General features: G+C 38.8%; 1 protein-coding gene across 1 annotated transcript in view; it reads left to right on the top strand.

Moving 5' to 3' along the window:
• The window catches only part of LOC120634831, a 212,750-nt gene that overhangs the window by 23,836 nt on the left and 166,762 nt on the right, over positions 1-22,152 (top strand). The window contains exons 2-6 of the mRNA XM_039905658.1: positions 15,768-15,867; positions 16,745-16,888; positions 17,664-17,743; positions 18,761-18,851; positions 20,298-20,404. Of these exons, the coding sequence (XP_039761592.1) occupies positions 15,771-15,867; positions 16,745-16,888; positions 17,664-17,743; positions 18,761-18,851; positions 20,298-20,404 (519 nt within the window). The 5' untranslated portion in view covers positions 15,768-15,770. The remainder of the gene's footprint in view (positions 1-15,767; positions 15,868-16,744; positions 16,889-17,663; positions 17,744-18,760; positions 18,852-20,297; positions 20,405-22,152) is intronic.

The following is a 22,152-nucleotide window of genomic DNA, read 5'->3' as shown; positions in this document are numbered from 1 at the left end:
GTGACAGATTATATATTACAATAATATATGACACTGAAATGTTTCACGATTCAAGGTAACCTTGAAATTATCCGTCATTTAGGGTTCTGCTATCAAAAATGATATTTCAGTGCGACTTTGTCCTACTGTTACTACTTCATTTATTAGGTATATTATTACAAATAATGATTACTTATGAATAATTGTATTTTCTTTGCGAACAATTATAGCGCTGTAATTGGGGTTAAGCAAGGTGTGTTTGTGTGTGTGTATCCTTATTTAACATTATAATTGTGAATAGTGTTTGTTTGGTGCTCCTTCCTTCACGCCCTAACTTTATTGACATAGCATTAGTTGAAAGGACGGTTGATATTTGGAAGGACCGGACGGACACAACTTTTTATCCCAGGAGAAATATGTAAACCACCATAGGACGAAGAACCCCGCCAACAGCTGGTAAACAAAACATTATTTCAAAAAAGAGTTTTTTTACTTACAGCAGATTGCGACTAGGACGATTCATGAAGAATGCCAGATATGAATAATCAATTCTTAAGCCCAAAACAGCCAAAGGTCACCACACCCCTCATAGGGTAGATAGATTCTTAGGACCAATCATGTCAAAAAAATGGTTGTCAGTGACAAAAACATGAACATGGCAAATAATATTCCGGAAATCTGAATTACCTTCTCTGATAAGATATTGGCCGTGTAAAGCCGTGACACCGTTATGTAAACGCAATTACGATGCTAGATTTAGGATTGCGTTTCGAATGATTCACTAGAGGAGTGTACTGTTAGTGACAGTACGTAAGCATCACTCCCGATCCAGTGATGACTGCATTGCTTTAATTATAATGACGCAACACGCTACGTTCGAAAGGTATACAATATGACATAGACCCATATCAATTTCAATAAATAAATATACTACGACAATACACACATCGCCAACTAGCCCTAAAGTAAGCGTAGCTTGTATTATGAGTACAAAGTTGACTGATGAATATATAAACACCCAGACACCCAGAAAAACATTCATGTTCATCACAAAAACATTTTCCAGCCGTGGGAATCGAACCCACGGCCTTGGATTCGGAAAGCAGGGTCGCTGCCCACTGCGCCAATCGCCCGTCTTAAATTAGGGGTCACTAAATGCTCAAGACAGAACCTTAGTACCTGGTCTTAGTTCGATGTCGGTTTATTTATATGAGCCCTCCTCCTCTTTGCATCGTCAATCTAAGGGCTAAGGGTCATGATCCTTTCCAGGGAATATCTTATCCCTGACGATGTTGCGCCAACTTGACCTGTCCGCGGTATGGTGCAGAGCAATGTGGACAGGTTTACCGAGTGTGGTGCTGATTTGGTCTGCCTATCGAACAGGGCTACTTCCTCTTGGTCTTTTGCCTTCTTCTTTGCCCCTCACCAACAGTTTCTCAAGACTTTCTGGGGTTCGTCGTAGGAAAGTTGTCGATAGCCTGGTGAAAATTTTTAATTGCTTATGATGGACGCGTTGTTTGTTAAAGCCGTCCAAGATATCCTTAATACAGTTATAACTAGTTAGGAGTGAAATACTCACCCACACCAGGGCCAAATTATGACTTTTTACCTAAATATATTCAAATATTTGTGGGTCATAGTAAACCTTGTTTTGATACATATATATAAATGAAAAAAATAAAATAAAATATTAGCATTTTCTTCCAGCACCATATCCCAAAGGCATATATGCGTTTTTGGTCTGCGGATCGGGGAGAGATGTAAGCCTTCTGGTGGGAGGCTTCGGCCGTGGCTGGTTACCGCCATGCGGACAAAAATGGACCGCCAAGCGATTAAGCGTTTAGGGTTTAATATAAGTGCTATACCTCTAAAGGGTCGGCTCGCTACTACTATACTATCTTCGACTGCATCATCACTTGACACCATGTAAGATTGCAGTCAAGAACATGAAGTGGAATAGAAAATATTTAAACGATTTACAAATAATCGCCGCAATAGTTATTTGTGTAACCTTATTCCGTCAACGGTTTTCCCTCATAACAAAGAATTTGGGTAATTAAAGAATAGTTAACCTAAATCATGACTAGGGTTAATCTCATAACATCAGGTCAGGCACTTGCTATATTTATTTATCGCCGGCATGAATAGAAATTGTTTTAAAAGAACTTAAATAACACACAATTATTTTCAAGTTACGATAGACTTGTACATTGATATTTTTAACAGTAGTAAAAAGCTCGTTCGGAAATTATTTATCGTTAGGCATTCGATTTAAGTGATGCATAGGTTTAGTGAAAAGGGACATAAGAGTAGTTAAGTTGGGGACTTCCAAATATGCCGATAGTACATTAACGTGAGCTGATGAGAAAGTGTGTGAAAGGGAGCAATAAATCGATGCCCTACAAATTGTTAATATTGGCCAGCGGTCGGTATTGGTGTCGAAGGAGGTATGTAGGACGTGCATGCATATTATGCTCCACGCGGCTGTTTGTCTGTGGCAGCTATGCATATAAATGAGACGGATTATTTACTCCAATAATTAACACTATCAACATTATTATTTCAGCTAAGCCAGCGATATATATGTTTGGCAAGCTATACCCAGTTATGGTTCGCTCAGATAATTACAGATGATATTACAGTATTTATCATCATATCAACCCATTATCGGCCCACTGCAGGGCACGAGTCTCCCCCCACGGTGAAAAGGGTATGGGCTATATTTGTACTACAAGTTATGTCTCACTACTTTTCCCAAGATCAATACTATATCAGAGAAATAACTGAACAAAGTTGTTGTCAAATAACGCAATGACCAACATAACATCAGCTGTTTACTTCTAAGGCCATACGGGGTTACGGATCACCATGGCAACAGCGAACAATGTTCTAGATGTTTTTAAAACAATAATTCACACACATTGAACATTTGTGAGTACACGCGTTATTAATTAGGATTTCAATTTTCAAGTATGGAGAACAATACGTTTCATACGACATTTGAAATTCTAATCATTTCTCTAATACGAGTATTTGTGATACTTTTTCTGGATAGCGTCCTAGTATACAACTTTAATAAATGTTCGAGCTCAAATCATCGCGAGAGTATGTACATGAGTTTAGAAAGCTAGATATTTGTTGTTTTAGTATTCGAGTGGTTCAGTTGTTATATTATTTCTAGTTTAGGTACTTATTTAAAAATACATGCATGTAAATAAAACTCGTGGTACTTTTTAAGAATTCCAATCGTTAACAATAACTTCTTTATGTAAGGCTTTTAACACTTTATCGACAGTCGATGTTATTGTTTTGTCTACGTCTCGCTTTTTCTGGGTATTTATAGAGTGAAATTCGACGAACCGTTTGAAAGGTTTATCGTCGTCATATTATGTTAATAGAGGTTATTCTGCTACTATGTTGTAATAGGTAGTCAACTATTACCACAGTTTGAGCGGTTGCTTGACATACAATCCTGCATACATTGTTTCCTAAAAATGCAAGAAATACATAATTCGTACACTTTTAAGTCGGTGCCAAACGAAATGTAAAAATAACAAGTGCACTGCGTATACGGTTCCGTTTTACATAAATATTTTCTACAACATTTTCGACTTTTGGTAGAAAATTGATATGACTAGGATTCTCCTAAGATAAGCGTTACTTATTTCGGCCTTGCCGAATTCGTCGTCAGTGAAAATGGGAAAAAGTAAATTTTCCAGAGATTACGGATAGATAGATCTTCAGAAGCGTATACTTATTCTTAATTTTTTTTTTTTTTAACACAATCACCTGCACCTAATTTAACTTCAAGTTCATTACCACCTTTTCAGTACTTACTTAAAAATGCCTTAAGTACCTACGTCATACCAAATCCCGGAGGATTCGCAAATTCCTTCGACGTTGATCATCAAGGAATGCGGGGCAGTTGGTTCGGTCATTACATAAAAACTGGATGCGCTACATGTCTCGCGTGCCTTACCCATGTTTCAATTTAATTGTTACCTTATAAAATTATGCTAATGATGCTGATATGTGTAAAGGGGCGATTGGCTTAATGATTAAGCCCATTCCAGAACTCGTTTAGTGGAAAAAGCCTGAATACAAAGTTATTTGCGTTCATTACGAACTTTTACAAATCCGGTGTAACCGTTTCTTTAGCTGGGATAAATATTACCATGTGTTACTTTCATTTAACTATTATATGCCAAAAATCAAGTAAAGTTGCATAGTTAGGGCGTAAAGTAAGGACCAACAAAAAAATAAACACACGGTAAGGATTTATTACAACATGAACTGTATTATTTATAAATCGATAAAGTTAGGAAAAGTACTAATTGTAATGAGATTGACATTAGCAAATATGTATTTGGCGCCCCCTACGCGGAACTTATTGACATGGTATTCTCCATTACCGAGGAACCGGGAGACTATTTATCCTTCATTCAAATTGTATTTAAAGTATTGCCTTCGAGGAATTCCTAGCATCTATCTACACAATTTTATAATGTTTCCTACTAGATAGCGCTACAGTCGCTATCAGACTGATGTAAAAAAGGGCATATATATTAATTTCTTCATTGACGGTAGGAAAGCCTTAGCTTTATTGGTCAAAGCGGTCTGTTTCGACAAATTATATGCATTTTAAATTTATAAAATTGCTAATTCCTCAAAGTGAAACACTGATAAAAAGTATAAAAGCTATCAACCCTTCCTTTTATTGTATATAAAGTAATGGATAGCATTGCCTTCTAGGAATTCCTAGCATCGTTCAGTAAATCACTCTTGAGTGAATATCAATTTGCATTAACTGTACGTTTAAAGGCTAAACTAAAACTGTGGAAATATAACCACTGGCGACCCATTAGCATGATCTACAGTCGAGACGTATTTTGTTCTCTATGTTAATAGCCTTAGGGCGAAATATCGTTTCGTTTATTACAAGTTGTATATTTAAATAATATACTTTAATATTTAGCCAGAGCCCGAGCGCTCATTCAATGACATCATTGGGTATACTTACGAATTATTCTGATATTAATGTTTGATGTTCACGAAGAACAGGAGAATAAGATTGGGCAAATGATAATAATACCCGGCTTTAAAGGTTTAATTAAACACTTTGTCTAAATGTCTATTTAACTGTGTCGTGGTAACAAACAGAATGTAACGAGGTTTTTTCCCCCGGTATATTTTACAGCTATCGGCCCTTAGGTTGAGCTGCAATCATGTTTTTAATTTTTAGCATTTCCCTGGAACCATCTAGATAGTTATTTATGCAGTTTCTTAACTAATATTTCTTTCTCAAATAACAAAGTTAAATCACACCGTGAAGGTTCATCTTAAAATTAACGTTATTCTCGACAAATAATAAAATTTTGTGGACGTTTTTGAATAAAAGTATTTAAACTGGTATATATAACCATGTTTCAAGTTCTTGACTTTATCTGGGTATTAGATCCATAACATTATAATTATAGTAATGTATTTATTTATTTTAATTCAATCAGTGCGGTTAACACCAATTAAACTAATTAAATACATAGTAGATTAAATTATAAAGATTGAAACAAGAAAAAAAAAATAAAACAAATATAACAAGATCATTAAAATAATTTTACAATAGTTTAATCAAGTGTTCTAATATGTGTGCTAATTAAAGAACAATTATAGAGAAAAAAAAATAGATTGTAATATGCTACTGAATGCAGAAATGCAATCATTAATTTTAACACATGAGGTAACTGTATACAATTGCACTGACAAATAAACCTATTTGAATATGTTACACTCATTAAAAAATAACAATTGTCACCCGCTGGCTATCATCACGATAACCCGATAAACCTGTAACAACAGATACGTCCGCTCGCCGTGACTCATCGCATGGGAATGACAACGGGTTGCGTATTTGGCGGGTTTTTATTTAGTTTCGAGTCCCGCAGTCACCCGTGAAACCGCGAAACACTCCTCACCCCTGTTATAGCATCTTAACAATACAATTTTACACGGTTTTTCTCCAACTGTCAGAATGTATGTCAGATGACACTATAAAGAAGTCAGCCATATCTGTACTTATAAATATGTCTTTTATGTTTACTGGCACATAGAACAGTTGTAGTTTGCACAGCTCGTCCAGAGAAGTATTACCGCCATGCTTATTACTGCCGTAGCATTGCTGTGATTCGGTGTGAAGAGCGTGGTTGCGGTGTTATTACGGGCACATGCGGTTCAATACCCATGTCCCAGGTGGTTGCAACCAAGACGGCATAGAAGGAACTTTGTTGGACGCATTTCTTGCATGCTCCGCCTTCACAGTTGTTGTGCATAACTAGTTACTGACGTCATGGCCAAATTAGAACTTTTTACCTTAATATATCTATACAAGTATTTCAATGTCATAGTAAAAATTTACATCTACTTGGTCCGTCGATTATTAATAAAAAAAAATGTCAATTCAATGGTCGTCTCCAACATCCGGCTGACCAAGTAAGATCTGTATTCTGATCTGCCGTCACCACACTGCAAGAATAAGCCCAAAACAAACTTAGCAGTTACCTGATTCCGAGTATAGTTTCAACGGCCGATTGGCGCAGTGGGCAACGACCCCGCTTTCTGAGTCCAAGGCCGTGGGTTCGATTCCCACAACTGTAAAATGTTTGTGTGATGAACATAAATATTTTAAAGTGTAAAGTTTTTTTACCTGTATAATTCATCAAAAAATATTCATCTGACAACTTAGTACCTATAACACAAGCTACACTTACTTTGGGACTCGATGGCGATGTGTGTGGTGTCGTAGTATATTTATATTTATTATTTATTCTTACCATCATATCTCAATATTTTGACTATGGACATCATATTGTGTGGCCTGACTCGCTCTTCATCAGTAATTTTTAAGTAGCTGCTGCTGTAGACAGCAAGGCCGCTATGCTAACTTATTTTTAGGATTCCGTTCAAGCTGCTGGAAACTTGAAATTAAAAATATTAGTAAATAAAGATGCAAATTTATAACAATTGTTTCTTTTTTTATTGCAAAAGGGACCAAAATGGTGAGTTATTGTTTTTATTTTTCGTTTTAAAGTAAAAATCTGTAACTATAATTTTGGCTTCTGCCCAACAGAAATGGCAAAAAATTTTAAATTTTGAGAGAACATTGTATGAATAAAAAAAAATTAAATTCTACCCCAAAATGGTTTCAAAAGGGGATGAATAAACATATAGAAACAGATAGAAACATAAGTTTGGTATTTCGATTTTTACATGCTCTCAGTTCATAGTATACTCTTCATGGCCAGTAGAGGCAGTGAACCAAATATTTATCCCCCTTTTGTATCCTCTATCAATAAACTACAAGTCCCAGGTGAACCAAAGTACGGCAAAACGGAAAAGGAGAAGTTTACGCCTGCTCATGGCCCGAGAGTGTAAAGAACTGTCATTATCATCATCATATCAACCGATAAGAGTCAACCGAAAGGTCTTTCGTAGGGAGTAATAAAAATTCACGCGCCGTGCCGCTGAGGTCCAGCGGCTACCTGCGACTCACTTGATGTCATCCTTTCACTTCATCTGCCAACACTGCGTTTAGGAGTACGCCGCCCATTGCCACTTCGCGACTCGTTAAGCTATGTCTGAAACTCTGGTTCTTCTACGAATCTCTACATTTCTGATTTGATCGCGTGTCCGAGCCTCTCCATCGCCCGCTGTGTGACTTTGAGCCTTCTTATGAGGCCCATATAGAAATATATAGAATTGAAAGAGAAGATAAATATTTTGTCCTTTCTCCGTCGGGAAATGGTTTCCTGCCTTTACTAACTGTGCTGAGTAAGTCAAAAACTCGCAGCATAGACAGTGCTGCTTATTCTTTACAGCAAACTGTATTGGTAGCCATTACAATGGATCAGCAACACTCAACCTGACAGTGGGATTTCGCGCTCTTTAAGATGCTTTTTTAAGAAATAAAACTACTTATACCTCCATTTAATTTCAAAGTACGGAACCCTCTAAGCGAGTCTGACTCGCACTAGGCCAGTGTTTGACGTAATAGATATCCGCACACATACTGGGCAATGTAATAGTCGTAACCTTACAGGTTATGAAAACATTTGTTTGTTTACCTACTGCCGCTGCAGTGTTACTGAGTTTCTAGTTCGTTGGGTAATTGATTTAATGATTGTTCGCAGGGTCGTTTGGTGGGATCACCACCTGGCTCGTTTTCTCTGGGACAAGTCCTATTTTAGATTTTAAACTTCCTTCCCTTTAAGTGTTACATATGCCAATTATATGGAACAGTGGCGCCACGCCACTGGCAGCAACATGCCGGTGGCGTCGTTTCGTTGTGTGTGGGGACACACTAAAATAGTAGTAAACATCAACAACAGTAATATATGTACATGCATCCCTCGTTGGTGCTCTTTAAAACACCGAATTATACCCAATTGTATGCCTCTAGGGGTTCGAATCTTAAGTCGTGCTAAAAATTGTTTGATATAGTGTTTTTCTCTTAAAGAATTTTCAGTACCAGACCGGAGTTAAAAAATTGCCGGTGCAAACCCCTGTGCCTCGGAAAGCACGTTAAGCCGTCGCGTCGGCCCCGGTTGGTATCACTTCAGTTGTTGTTGTTAATCTCTCAAACCATCAATTATATGAACCTGTTCCAGTAGTGGGACGTTAGTGGGCTGCGGGTGATGATGATATCTATGAAGGCATATCTTTTGATATGGCAGATGTTTCTCTGGATAGACAACGGTAGTTCTAAACGGGCCCTATTCCTAGAAGCCGACATTTATCAAATTATTCTGACTTTATTCTACGTTTATTAAAAAGGCCCTACTTGTTTTATAATACAATGATTAATTAAATTAAATGCCTCCTAACAGTCTTCTCCTGCTAAAACTGGGTTTTAATGTTCGTTTTATAAATAATTAAATTAAAAATTAATTTATTTCAAGTAGCTACAATTTAATTTACATCTTTTGAGTTCTTTCGAAACGTCATGTGTGTCTGTTTTTAGCAGCAGATTCATAGGATCCTACCTAGAAGAACCTGGCAAGACCTTTTCGTAACTTCATTTAATAATCTTACTGCTTGAGGGATAAAATTAGAGTGAAATTAAAATTATATTGCATACTCAGTTGCTTCCAGAATTTGCGTTTCGAAAAAGCGTCCATTGCTGGACATACCTACATATTCCCTGCTTTGTAAAGTAGTTTTGTAGAGAAAGATTGATCGTTATATCGATTATTTATATATTTGATTACGATATGCTATGTTTTTGTTCGAGATTCGTCGAATAAAAACAGATGTCGCTTCAAGGGAAAATCTCGAATAAATACTGGTTTGCAGTTTAAGTTAAGTTTAAGACCTATCTACCTTGTGTTAGATTGGGTATTTTTTTGAATTTATCAAACTCGATATCATTGTACATTAAAACACTATAGATTCTTTGGGCCACTTGCGTCGTACCCATTGGAAAGCGTGCTTGCTCCAGTAAGCTTAGAGCTATACTTAGCACTGATCCCCTTAATGGAGCGCTTTTCTGCTCCGGCACCTCTATAAATGTCAACTAGGTTAGCTTCAATAATAAATTGCCCTTAGAGCGACCTTATTGGCTGGCTGTTAGCCGCGACTTTGCCATTTATATTTTGAGCAACTTGCAAAGTCCCCTTCATCATCACCCATGCCTATTTATATCCCTCTGCTGGCTACAGGCCTCCTCTCATAGAAGAGGGCATTTTATGGATAATTACAACATATCAATGATGATACCCGGGGAGAACTAAGTGTGCTCTCCGAGACACGAGGGTGGAAATTCTATTTATTATTTATATTATTCGGCATCATCATCGTAATCTTATTTACCCACTACCGGCTCACGAAAGGGCTCGGGTCTCCTCCCACAATGAGATGGGTTTAGGCCGTAGTCCACCACGCTGGCCCAGTATGGATTAGTGGACTATATTGTTGGTGGACCAATATTCTGAACACCTAACTATTTTCTGTATTTGTTTTCTTCGCCATTGGTTGCCTGGAAGAAATCGTTATGAAGCGATAAGGCCACCAAACTGGATACGCTGTTTTGTTATACTTTGCTTTTTTATTCACTTTTTGTGGTGTGCAATAAAAGTATATTCATTTATTCATTCTTTATTGACAATATTCTATTAATTGAAGAGTTGAAGTATTGGTAAAAAATATTATCAATATGTATGTTGTCTGTGTGCGGGCAGCGTAAGAGAAAAAAATCGGGATGGTTCTAGTCTCAAAAAATATTGCAATTCAAAACTATAGCGTGAAATAATATGTCAGATATTTAAAAGAATTGTCGTCACCCTATGCTGAGGTCTGAGCCTCAAATTCAGAAGACGCCCTCGACGTTCGCTTGCCGTCGGAAGCTCGCACCACCCTTTGTGACGCTATTACAACTTTATGGTGGTTACCCTACAATCCATCCGAAACAACAATCACTTTAGTCTTGTTGAGAGACTGGGAAAGCGCGAAGTTACCTCCCTGCACGGCTAATATCGGCAAGAGGTATTCCTCCACAGGGAAAGTACAATATTTTTATCTTCTCTCACACTTTTATCCGCTATCCGACCATAGGCTTACGGATGGAAATAATATTAAAAAAATATATCAAACTGAGGTAAACTTGTCCCTTGCTTTAGCAGGTGGATAAGTAAGTTATATCCCTAGTGAGTGATAAAATGTTTGTTTGCTGCCTATGTTTGCCATACTGGTGTCTTGACAGACTTTTTAAGTGAGATATTAATAACAGTATTACTCGAAATCGACTACGAATGTGAATGCGCGAATCCCATACTAAAGGCTCATGTTATTTATATTCGTGGAATAGTATCACGGAGCAAAAACACATGAACATAAATATTCACTTTTACGGCTGCATGTTTTATTGGCGCAACTTCCTTTGCTCTGTGCGTACATTACATCAAGTACGCGCCGCGTAATGAGAGTATTTGAAACGAAATTCTTAACAGTTCAACATCTCCCTCAACTAAAATGTTACCCAGTTGCCAGTTATATTAAACCTTTATCGGTTTCTACGCGAATTCGACTTCGGAACGTTAAATCGCTTGGCGGCAAGTCTGTGTCGGTAGGGTTGTAACCAGCCACGGTCAAAGCCTCAAGCCAGACCAGACCAGAGATAATACAGAAATTATAAATTCCCAAATTGCCCCTACCGGGTATAGAGCCCGGGACCACACCGCTGCGTCAGCTCGTCTTGGCGTCGCTAATAGAAACCCTCGAAGACATTGTGTGATATTGAATTTGAGGGCACCGCGCGTCTGTCGCCGAGATATAACCGCTCATGAAGGAGCAGCCTCAAATAAAGTAGGCATATTAAATGTTTGGATAATAACGAAAATACCACATATTCTATACTGAAAAAATAATAGACTACACCCTAGTTTGTTACATCTTCATTCAAATGGACACTTCGACAAGGAGTGTTTGTATCATCTTTGGAACTACGTTATTAACTTAAAAGTACTGCTTTTTCCGTAAAGTTTTAGTGGATAACCATTGAGTCAAAAATATGGTCAAGTATACTGCATATTTTGTTCGCTGTGAGAGAACTATACAGATGTGAATAGTTTCACTGCTTTCAACCTCATTTAGCAGCACTCACCACCTTAATATTATATGCAAAGACAAAAAGATGCGAATTCATGTGAAAGGTGATACAGTAATTACTCTAAGCAATTTCTTCTTAAGTACCCTAATGTCGGCATTCATAAAAGTGATGGTAATTAATGCTATTTATCGTTAACTTCATTGGCCTGCGAATTCTTTTGTCTATGCATGTAAATGGCTATTGCTTTGCTAATTGCTAACACAATCATGCTAATAATGTTATGTGATGGTGTGATTGTCCTTCTTTGGTGCTAAAATTCAAATATTCTTTATTCATGTAGGCCTATCCCAGGCTTTATTCATATTGGTTTTTGGACAGAGATACAGAGAATCGAAGAGGGAATTCACAATAATTATCGCGGGAGAACAAATTCTCACAGATTGTAACCGGACGAAAAGCGAATAAACTGCAACTTCTTATCATGTAACATTTAAATTGTTAAATGTTACAGATAAGAAGGCGTAACTTGGATATGACTACTACATGAACATTAAACTGATTCTCGGAAATACGCACTCTGCGAGGATAATAATTTACCGTGTGTACTATTAATATATATAGAGCATATAAAACTTATTGTAACGACTAAAACGTCGATTGCAGATTTATTCGCCGCATTAGTCTTAATACAAATGTATCATTATTTACCCCCTGAATAATTAAGTCCTTATTTTAAAAAAATTAAAATATAAAATAAGGAGTAAATTTTTCATAAAACATGATTCATTTAAAATTTTCGGAACCGTTTCCTACAAGATGGCACTACAGTCGCTATTTAAAGACTGATGTAAAAGGCATAAACTAATTTTGACATCGACGGTAGGAGAGCCTCAGCTTAATTGGTTAAAGCGCTCAGGCCGCGATTGTCAGAGTCGCAGGTTTAAATCCTGTAGGTTCCGTAAATTTTTATATGAATTTTAAATTCATAAAATTGGTAATTCCTCCTAGTGTAGGTAAAAACACAAATAAAGCTTATAAAATTATTGAAAAAATTAACTTGTTAACTTAAAAATATCATATGGTGGGTATGGAATGCTAAATTTGATTTCGCATGCTAAGAATATGCTAATGAATCCATCACTACCAAGAAGAACAGTTGGATTTATTTGATATTGAAGCCATCGATCTAAAGTGCATTCCGCGCTCGGAGAGCAAAGGCAAATTAATTGACGTCAAGCTGATTAGGCGCTTCGGTTTAGATCGTTACAATAATGAATTGCTTGCCCACAACACTATCTGCATAAACTAATTAATTGTTTCAAAGATAAAGATAATAGTATACTCTTGAGACTAAGTTTTATAACGTTTTGTATCCATGTTTCTGATACGCACCGCTAGGATGTTGAACGCCCTCCCGGCAACTATGTTTCTTACCACGTGTAATTTGAGTACCTTCTAGGCGAGAGTGAATAGGCTTTTTCTATCATGAAAATTAAGCCTAATTTGCTATACTCCGCGAAAAGCAGGAAAATCTGTATGGTGTAATTTATAATTCATTAAATCGTTATACTCTCCACACCAAACAGATCTTCGGCAATGTACCCTCTACGAACGTTTCGCTCCGAAGCAGGAGCATCCTCAGGAGATGTTGACTATACAATGAATAATTGTTAAGTGAAGGCTTTTTCTAGGCAAGCGTGCTCCAACCTAGTCCTTAGCATTGCTTTCTAACGGGCATGATTGTCGTCAAGCGCGGGCCTATCATTTATAAAAAAAAAAAAAAACTTTAGACCGATGGAGACCGACCATCGGAGAACCGATGGACTTTTTGGGGTCAAAAGGTGCTGGAATGGCGAGCTCGCACTAATAAAAGCAGCGTTGGCAAAAGAGTTGAACCAATGACATCAAGCGACGAAGCCACTTGCGGCACAAAACTTTGGTATTTGAAACTCCCTACAAACCGATGTCCAGCGGTGGACGTCCATTGGTTGACATGATGATGATGATGATGATGATGATTCCGTTTTAGAACATCCTCTCTTTCATTAATCACTGAAACTATTATTGGAACGGCAGTAAAAGAAGAAATTCAACAAAATTCCTCAACCGAATGTGCCAAAAGCCCCTTATTATCTCAGCGAAGCGCGTGTCGTCGGATCGCCGAAATAGACCAGCGACCATAACTCAGCGGCGCTGGAGGTGGACAGCGGACGATGACAGCCGCTAATATAAAGCTAAGGCCAAACTGACGCGATGGCATGAGAATTTGAGTCTGACTTTACGTGCGACCAATCACTAAACTTGTGTACAATGAACACAAAGCTTAATTTGCTATACTCCGCGAAGAGCAGAGAACGGTGTAATTTATAATTCCTTCAATCTATGATTGGTCTTTAATTGGGGGCCATCGGGGACTCGAACTGGACATGTTGTTCTGGCCTTACCTAGATTCAGTATTCGAGTGACGTTTTTGACGAACTGTCTGGCGCAACGCTGTGAATTTAAGTAGGAGGTCCCGGATTCGATTCCCGCTATGCGCAATTTGGGAACTGATAATTTCTGAACTTTCTCTGGTCTTGTCCTCCCTCAAGGGAGGTTATAATAAATAAAAAATAAATAAATATACTTCGACAAAACACACATCGCCATCTAGCCCCAAAGTAAGCGTAGATTGTGTTATACTATACGTATGACTGATGAATATTTTCATGAATAATATACATAAATACTTATAATATACGAATAAACACTCAGCAACTGAAAACTTTAATGTTCATTCCACAAATATTTTCTAGTTTTGGGAATCGAACCTCAATCTGCGCCAATCGTCCGTTACAACCCTACCGACAAAGTCGTGTCGCTAGGCGATTCAGTATTCCGGTGCGATGTCGCGTAGAAACTGATTAGGGGTATGACCACCATACTCCCTAACAGGTTAGCCCGCTACCATCTTAGACTGCATCATCCCTTACCACCAGGTGAGATTGCAGTCAAGGGCTATCTTGTAGAGGAATAAAAAAGGAGTACTGGTTTGTATCGTGAGTTAAAGTCAAAAATACTTAAATATCCAGTACTTTTTATGCGTAGGAGTTTCCTACAAATGGGCTGACTTGACGTTAATGAATGATTTTTTTTAATTTTTATGGACTAATCTGGAACTAAAAATGTGTTACAGAAGAAGTACATTTGTACTTTGTACAGTTGCCGTAAGTAGGGAATGCAGTATTTGTTTTCCGATTTGGCAGTTACTTCTGGCTAAGCTTTGCGCTGTACGTTTCTCTCGCTCTGTCTAGACAGGAGCTGCGTCGCGCGTCCGGAAAGGAAAACCGCATTGCAGGTCTATTGTATAAGGTACCGTCGTTTGTGCGTTTCAGAAAACAAATAATATTTATTCTGCTATGCAATATTTGTTGCATATGAATAGTTTATGATCCTAATATTTTTAGAAGTCAATTACGGATCTGTTATTTGGTTTAAAAAATACCTAGGATTTGGCTGAACTTTTTTACTTTGTGAGTCTCTCTGTAACAAGTAACAAACCCTGGGGAGGAAATGCCTCTTAACGGTGTAACGATTATAGGACTACCCAAATCGGCAAACCGTCATAAAATAACGTTGTGCTCTTTCTGCAGAATATATTTAAGTTTTCTATGTCGGGTCTTTGGTAACAAAGTCAGAAAGAGCTTGAAGTCCACTAATATTTATTCATTTGTTTCCAAGTATTTAGTTATATTTATTTGAAAATAAATGAATTAAAAAAGCTGATGATTTCGTTTTATGAAAAAAAAAAAATAAATAAATAAATAAATAAAATGAAATGAAATCACAATAGAAATTATTTATATAACGAGCGGTTTCTCTTTGTGAGCGTTGACTGAGTTGATTGACTGTTCGTGTTCGATATCGCTCTTAACAGAGGAGCGGAGGGCAGGCGTATGTTTTTCTAAGTTTCTATAGCTATTAGCTTAAGTTTATACAGTATGATTTGTATTAATGAGCGGTTTAGTATACTGTTCCCGAGTGTTCCGATAAAGAAATGCTTGGTATTTCGAAACTGATTAAGCCCTTTCATTTGCTTGATATGTTAAGGATATATTTGGACCTCAATAAAGGTCATGCATCTGATTACCGACTTGGATCGCAGTTGATAGTTTTTCTCGTAACTCATGAAATGTTTTTTGCTTGTTGATAGGTGATGCTGGGCGGGGCGGGCGGGGCGTCGCCGGCCGGCGAGGACCTGCTCACCGTCACCGTCGTCAGAGACGAGCACGGATACGGGATGAAGGTGTCAGGTGAGGCGGCCTTCATGTTCCATACTTGCACATTTTGGAAGAACTCTTTAAACCGAACCCCATGACGTACGTCCTTAAAGGATTGGCTTATCTTTATTTGGAGTGGCGCCTTGAACACTTTTTGTGTGAATAAAAATCATGAAATTCGTGTCATCGTCACGGCAAGCTTCCTATTAGCTATTATATGTATAGTGTGTATATATATATATACATATATATATTAAGTTTTAGTTTTGATTTATATTGTTGGTGCCCTAAGACCCGCAGGTTTGTTTTAAATTATTATAATTGATGCACCACCCGACGTTAAATGGACTATTAACAGAGAAGCGCTTTGCTCCGCATGGATGGAACGCGTTTCTCAATGTGCCGCCCTGTGGGGTTCTGAGGCGTAGGTGTTAAACCTCATGTAGCTGTAATTACACCGGCAACAACGCCTTTCAGCCCGTAACACAGCCTCGCAAAACTGCTGCTTGCCGGCAGAAATTAGCATAACCAATCAGTTTATTTTGACCCATTACTGGATTCATTTTCATCACACAAACATTTTCCAGTTGTGAGAATCGAACCCTCATCCTTAGACTCGCAAAGCGGGGTCATAACTAATAATGTTACCTAATTCAAGCCGGTAGTTCTGTTATTTGTTATTTTGGACCATTAATACTACCGACTGATGGTGGGCATACTCGCCCAAAAAACCACCACGACATGCTCACGGGGAACCCATTGTTTTCTTCCCGGGTGTCTACTAAATGCCGCAGACGAGTTCAGCGTCTCGAACACGTACTATGGAGAAGAGGATCGGGACAGTTTTTCGCCTCATCTCAGGCGATTGGGAGGCTTGTGTAGTGACGGGTTGCTACTGTCCACTTTCCAGGTGACAACCCGGTGTACGTGCAGTCGGTGAAGGAGCACGGCGCCGCGTGGCGCGCTGGTCTCCGCGCCGGCGACCGCATCCTGCGCGTGGACTCCGTGCCGGTGCACCAGCACTCGCACCAGCAGGTCGTGCTCATGATACGAGGTGACTGAACTTAGCTTTCGAGCCTTTCACATCCAAGGGAAGCCTTGATAGATATCGTCCGACCGACTTCAGTCGGCGCTGTGGTCCTGGTACTGCCTCTCGATTTTGATGACTTTCCTGCAATCGAGGAATCGTTTTCGAATATCAAACTATGTATCGGTAAAGTAAAACGGACCGAATATAACTCGTTTTAGAGCCGCATATTATTTACATCTGATTTTTGTTTTGCAATCGTCATAATTGACAATCAATATTTCTTTACTCAAAAACGACTCCTCGATTGCAAGAAAGCGAATCTTGTTCTAAGGCTACTGGTGCAAAAGTAGGAGGTCCCGAGTTTGATCTCCGGCGGGAGCAATATAAGAATTTATAATTTCTGAAATTTGTCTTTGTGGCTTCGGCCGGAGCTTATTACAACCCTAACTGTATTGTATTTCGCTTGAATAATAAAGGTGCAAAAGCATTCATCATCATTCCACAGTCAACCCATTACCGGCCCACTATAGGCCAAGGGTCTTCTCTCAGAAAGAGGGAGCACGCTGGCCAAGTCCGGACTGGTAGACTTTACACGCCTTTGAGAAGGCTATGGAAAACTCTCAGGTTTTCTTTCACCGTTTAAGCAAGTGACTTTTTAATTGCTTAAATTATTAAACACACATATCTCCGAAAAGTTAGAGGTGCGTGCCAAGGACTGTACTCCCACTTGGCTATTACCACTTATCTAAATAATAACTTCTTATTTAAATGATAATGCTATTATGATATTCTGTTGCAGCCAACCCCAGCACCGTGCTAACAGTTCAACAGCACAGTTCGCGGCACAAAACCCCCATCACAGCACCGGTGCCAGTCAATGTGAGTACGAACGAACTACCCGCAACAAACTGACTAAATGACCTTCGTAGTTAGAGAACGGAACTCCTCAACGGAAAGCGGCAAATCATTCGCAATCAGTGCATTCGTCTAGTTGACGATGCCTATTAGTAGCCTATAACATTACACTGTTGGACTTTGTAATGTAATTTAAAAAAATGCGTAACTGTACTGCAACGTACAACATTTATTAAGGGCCTAAAAGTGTTTTCATTCATACATTCATAATCTCTGCTCGACTACCTACCTCGAATACCTACAAGAGCCATTGACAGTGGAAATCAGATTGTTTTGACAGACCAAGCAGACGACAAACCTGATGGTAAGTGGAAAACCATAGCCTATAAACAGAGCAACACTTCACAGGTCATGCAACGAGCACGTCCTGCAACATGGCGACGTGTATCCATCAATTGAAGGCGCTGGTGCTACACCGGCAACCACGCCCTACAGACCGGAACAATGCATTGTAACAATGCTGCTTATCGGCAAAAATAAGCGTGGCGATAGTACTTTCCCGGACGAGCTCTGTCGCATAAAGCTCTACCTGTACAGTTTTACGGCTATATTGTTATTTATTAAATCTGGGGGCCTTGTCTATTTACCACCCTACCGACAAAAAGGGCCTCCAAGCTATTTAGCGTTGTGGTGCGATGTCGCGGGTATAATATAGTAATATGTCACTTCAAGCATGCGCAAAAGCACTGCCTACCCTAACATTTCCATATAACTGGCAACGGATGAGGATTTTGCCATTTTTTGTCATTTATGCTTACCCTGGTCTATATTCCTGTGCACGCCGCTGCGTCCCGCTAATAATACCGTTACCATCTTAGCGTACCACTGCATCTTCATTTACCAGGAGGTTAGACTGCAGTCACGGGCTAACTTGTAGTGAAAAAAAAAAACATAACGATCTCTTCTAGACAATCAAAGGCGTAAAAAGAAAATGCTTATGGTATAATGTATGTTTGTTTATTTATATTTGTTGTGTTTCAGTCGGAGAAGCAACGCCAGCTGGAGGTGTCCAAGGCCCACACCGTGCGCTTGATGCTGGAACAGGAGCAGAAATACATCAGAGATCTGAGAAGTATGTTCCATACCCATACAAACCATTGCCACACCATCCTTCACCACCACCACCATGTGTCTTTGATCACCATCATGTCAACTACTTGGGATCTGTAGTGTCTGAAGTCTTTGGTAACCGAGCTGAACTGGTAGGCTTCTAGACCAAACCTGGATGTATGGTTTCAACGTACAGCTAGCAAGCTAACATGCGTAAGATGCCCCAGTGATCAGTGGCGTGCACTTCATACATTCAGAAAAGAACTGCACATGCCCTAATTTTTTTTAAGGAAGGATTTTTTTAATTTTATGCAGTCTTCCTTCTTTATGCATACCCTGGTCAAAAACCCTCTGCACGCCACTGCACAGGGTTTTTGACCACGACTAAATTTATATCCTCTAACTAGGGATATAACTAACGTGTCCACCTCCCCTCCTCCCACAGTGAGAAGGGGTAGGAGTCCACCACGCCGGCCCAGTGGCGGTGGACTCCACACACCTTTGAGAACATTATGTAGGACCCTCAGACATGCAGGTTTCCTCACGATGTTTTCCTTCACCGTCCAAGACACAGAACACCCAGACACTGAAAAAGATTCACGTTCATCACACAAACATTTTCCTGTTGTAGTACGAACCCACGACCTTGGACTAAAAAAGTCGCTGCCCACTGCGCCGGAGTAGTACCCTCGTGATGAAGCATGCCAACATATAATCACCCGATTATATCCACTGACAAGGGATAAAATCGGGTGATAAAACACGACCATCTCAAAGCATGGCAACAGTGTGAAATCAGAAGCCTACCACCATTGGCGTGGGTTCGATTCCCACAACTAGATGTTTCGTGTTATGAACATGAATGTTTTTCAGTGTCTGGGTGTTTATATGTATATTCTAAGTAGTTATGTTTATCTATCTATATATATAAAAGAGAAAGTGTGTGGGTGTGTATAGTGTATAGGCTCCGAAACGGCTGGACCGATTTCAATGCAACTTTCAGTGAATCTCCGGATTGACCTGGCGAGTAATCCTGTAAAGTTTGGTGACCATGGGAGCACTCCTATTTTTGAACTTTCCAAACTGTCAAATACAGCTTTTATTTACTATGATGAATTCTATTGTTCACCCACTCTAGAAGAGAATAAATGGTTTAATATATGAGATGAGACTTAAATTAAAAATTTAATGATGTAAGTTAATGTTAAAATAAAATAATGCAAAATCTAGCCCGGCGAAGCGGAGTGGGTACTGGGTTTTTCATAAAAATATTCATCAGTCGTCTGTTTACACAACACAAGCTACGCTTACTTTGGGGCTAGATGGCGATGTGTATATTGTGGTAGTATATTTATTATTTATTTATTCATTTGATGATGCAATACTGCTCAGCCGGAGAAATATGCATGGTGGAAGTATTCCCCGGGCGAGCTCTGTCCAAGCTCAACTACTACCGCTCGTGTTCCAGACGAGCTGCTGAAGGTGCCCGACGTGCGGAAGCAGGCACAGCTGGAGTCGGCCGAGCTCAGGTGTTCCAAGTTGCAGCACGAAATCGACACCATCACCGCTGCGCAGGTGAATATCAGCCAGCACCAGTTTCATTTGACAAGTTGCTATAAGGCGTAGTTCACATCGTATTTTGGGTGGATTGATCTCTTGTTAAGTCACTTTAGATATGTCAGAAACTACTGGTTTAAATTTTAGTATTCAATTTTTAATAATAGTAATATTTTAACTGCTGCTTTACTATGTTTCCGTCCAGGCGATCGCTGATTGGCCAAATGCAAGGCACAAGGTATTGCCAGCGTCCCTCGGGGGGGAAAATGTCTAGATTTTTAATCTGTGTAAAGCCAGAAAAAAAAGAAGGGTCTAGATTATCGCTATGGTTCGTCCTACGAGATAAGAGACCTTAAGACTGATTTTTCAATAGTTAGATAGGTAATATAACTGAATTAAAACTCAAAATGCCAATTCAAACCAGAATTGCAATGCAAAATATCTGTCAAAATACCGATATGAAAGATTTCGCATACATCTCTGAAGATGCTCTGTCATTGTTATAAGGGATTCCTGGAGGCAAATCTGATAATGAAAAGATATTATCTCTTCCCACAATAAAAAGTTATGTGTGGACATCTACAAGTTTTATTACATACCTACGTAATAGACATAACTACGAGTCGAACTGAGAGTTTTCTCGTGTTTTCAAGTCTGTTGAAAAACAATTTTACTAAAACCATACAAGAGGACGGAAATACGGTAACAAATCCTGGAATTAGATATAAAAAGAAAATAAAACTGGGAAGCACTCAATTTTTTTCCCATTTTTACAACATTTTTCATTGATACGCCGGTCCTATTGATCGTAGCGTAATGTTATATAACCTATAGCTCTGCTCAATAAATGGACTATGTAAAACAAAAAGATTTTCCAATTCCTTGTAGTTCCTGAGATAAGCGCACTCAACCAAACATACACTATTTGCATATAGACAATCCACCATCATACGTAATCGACTTGTAGACGACACTGATGTGGTTCACACTTTGTTTCCATCAGCTCAAGTACAGTAATATTACATTGAGTGCGTCATTTTTTATCACAATTGTGTTCACTTTTGATTAATATCATCTGTTGTAATTGTGTTGCAGCAATATTTTTTTTTGATTTTCTTCATATTCTCATCATTTTGTGATTTTTTTTTTTTAATTTGTTGATGTGCTCAATGGTTTAGAAATGTAGATGTAATAAGTTTTGAGTGTATTTTTTATATGAATTTACCGACAATATTTAGTAATGTGGAGTGTTCTTTACTTCTGAAAGAACTGCCATCGTATTTTGTATCTTTTACGACAGTTGCTAACTGATTGGGGAAGTAGTATAATATTTTTGACGCCGCCTGTGGCGCAGTGCTGAGTGCTGTGGTCTTATAAGTGGGAGTTCCCGCGTTCGATCTCTTGGGCGAAAATTTGGGAATTTATAATGGTCTGGTCTGGTGGGAGGCTTTTGCCCGTGGCTAGTTACCACCCTACCGACAAAGCAAAACGATTTAGCGTTTCGATACGGAATCGGGAAGGATCCAATTAGAGGTATGGCTTATTAATGCCATACCCCTAACAGTTTAGACCGCTACCAACAGTAGGATGCATCGTCACTACTTAAAGCAGTCAGTCAAGTAAAGTCAGTCAGTTAAAACTGACTGATACTGTTTAGATTTCAGGATCTACAAGCTTTCTTCTAATTACCGTGGCATTTTCTACTCAAAATAGTTATTAACATCTACATGTCTAAGCCGGTTACAAACAGGCGAAAATAAATTAAT

This window comes from Pararge aegeria, chromosome 25 (genome assembly GCF_905163445.1).
Source record: "Pararge aegeria chromosome 25, ilParAegt1.1, whole genome shotgun sequence".
NCBI classification, from domain to species: domain Eukaryota; kingdom Metazoa; phylum Arthropoda; class Insecta; order Lepidoptera; family Nymphalidae; genus Pararge; species Pararge aegeria.
This window is presented reverse-complemented; position numbering and strand designations above follow the sequence as displayed.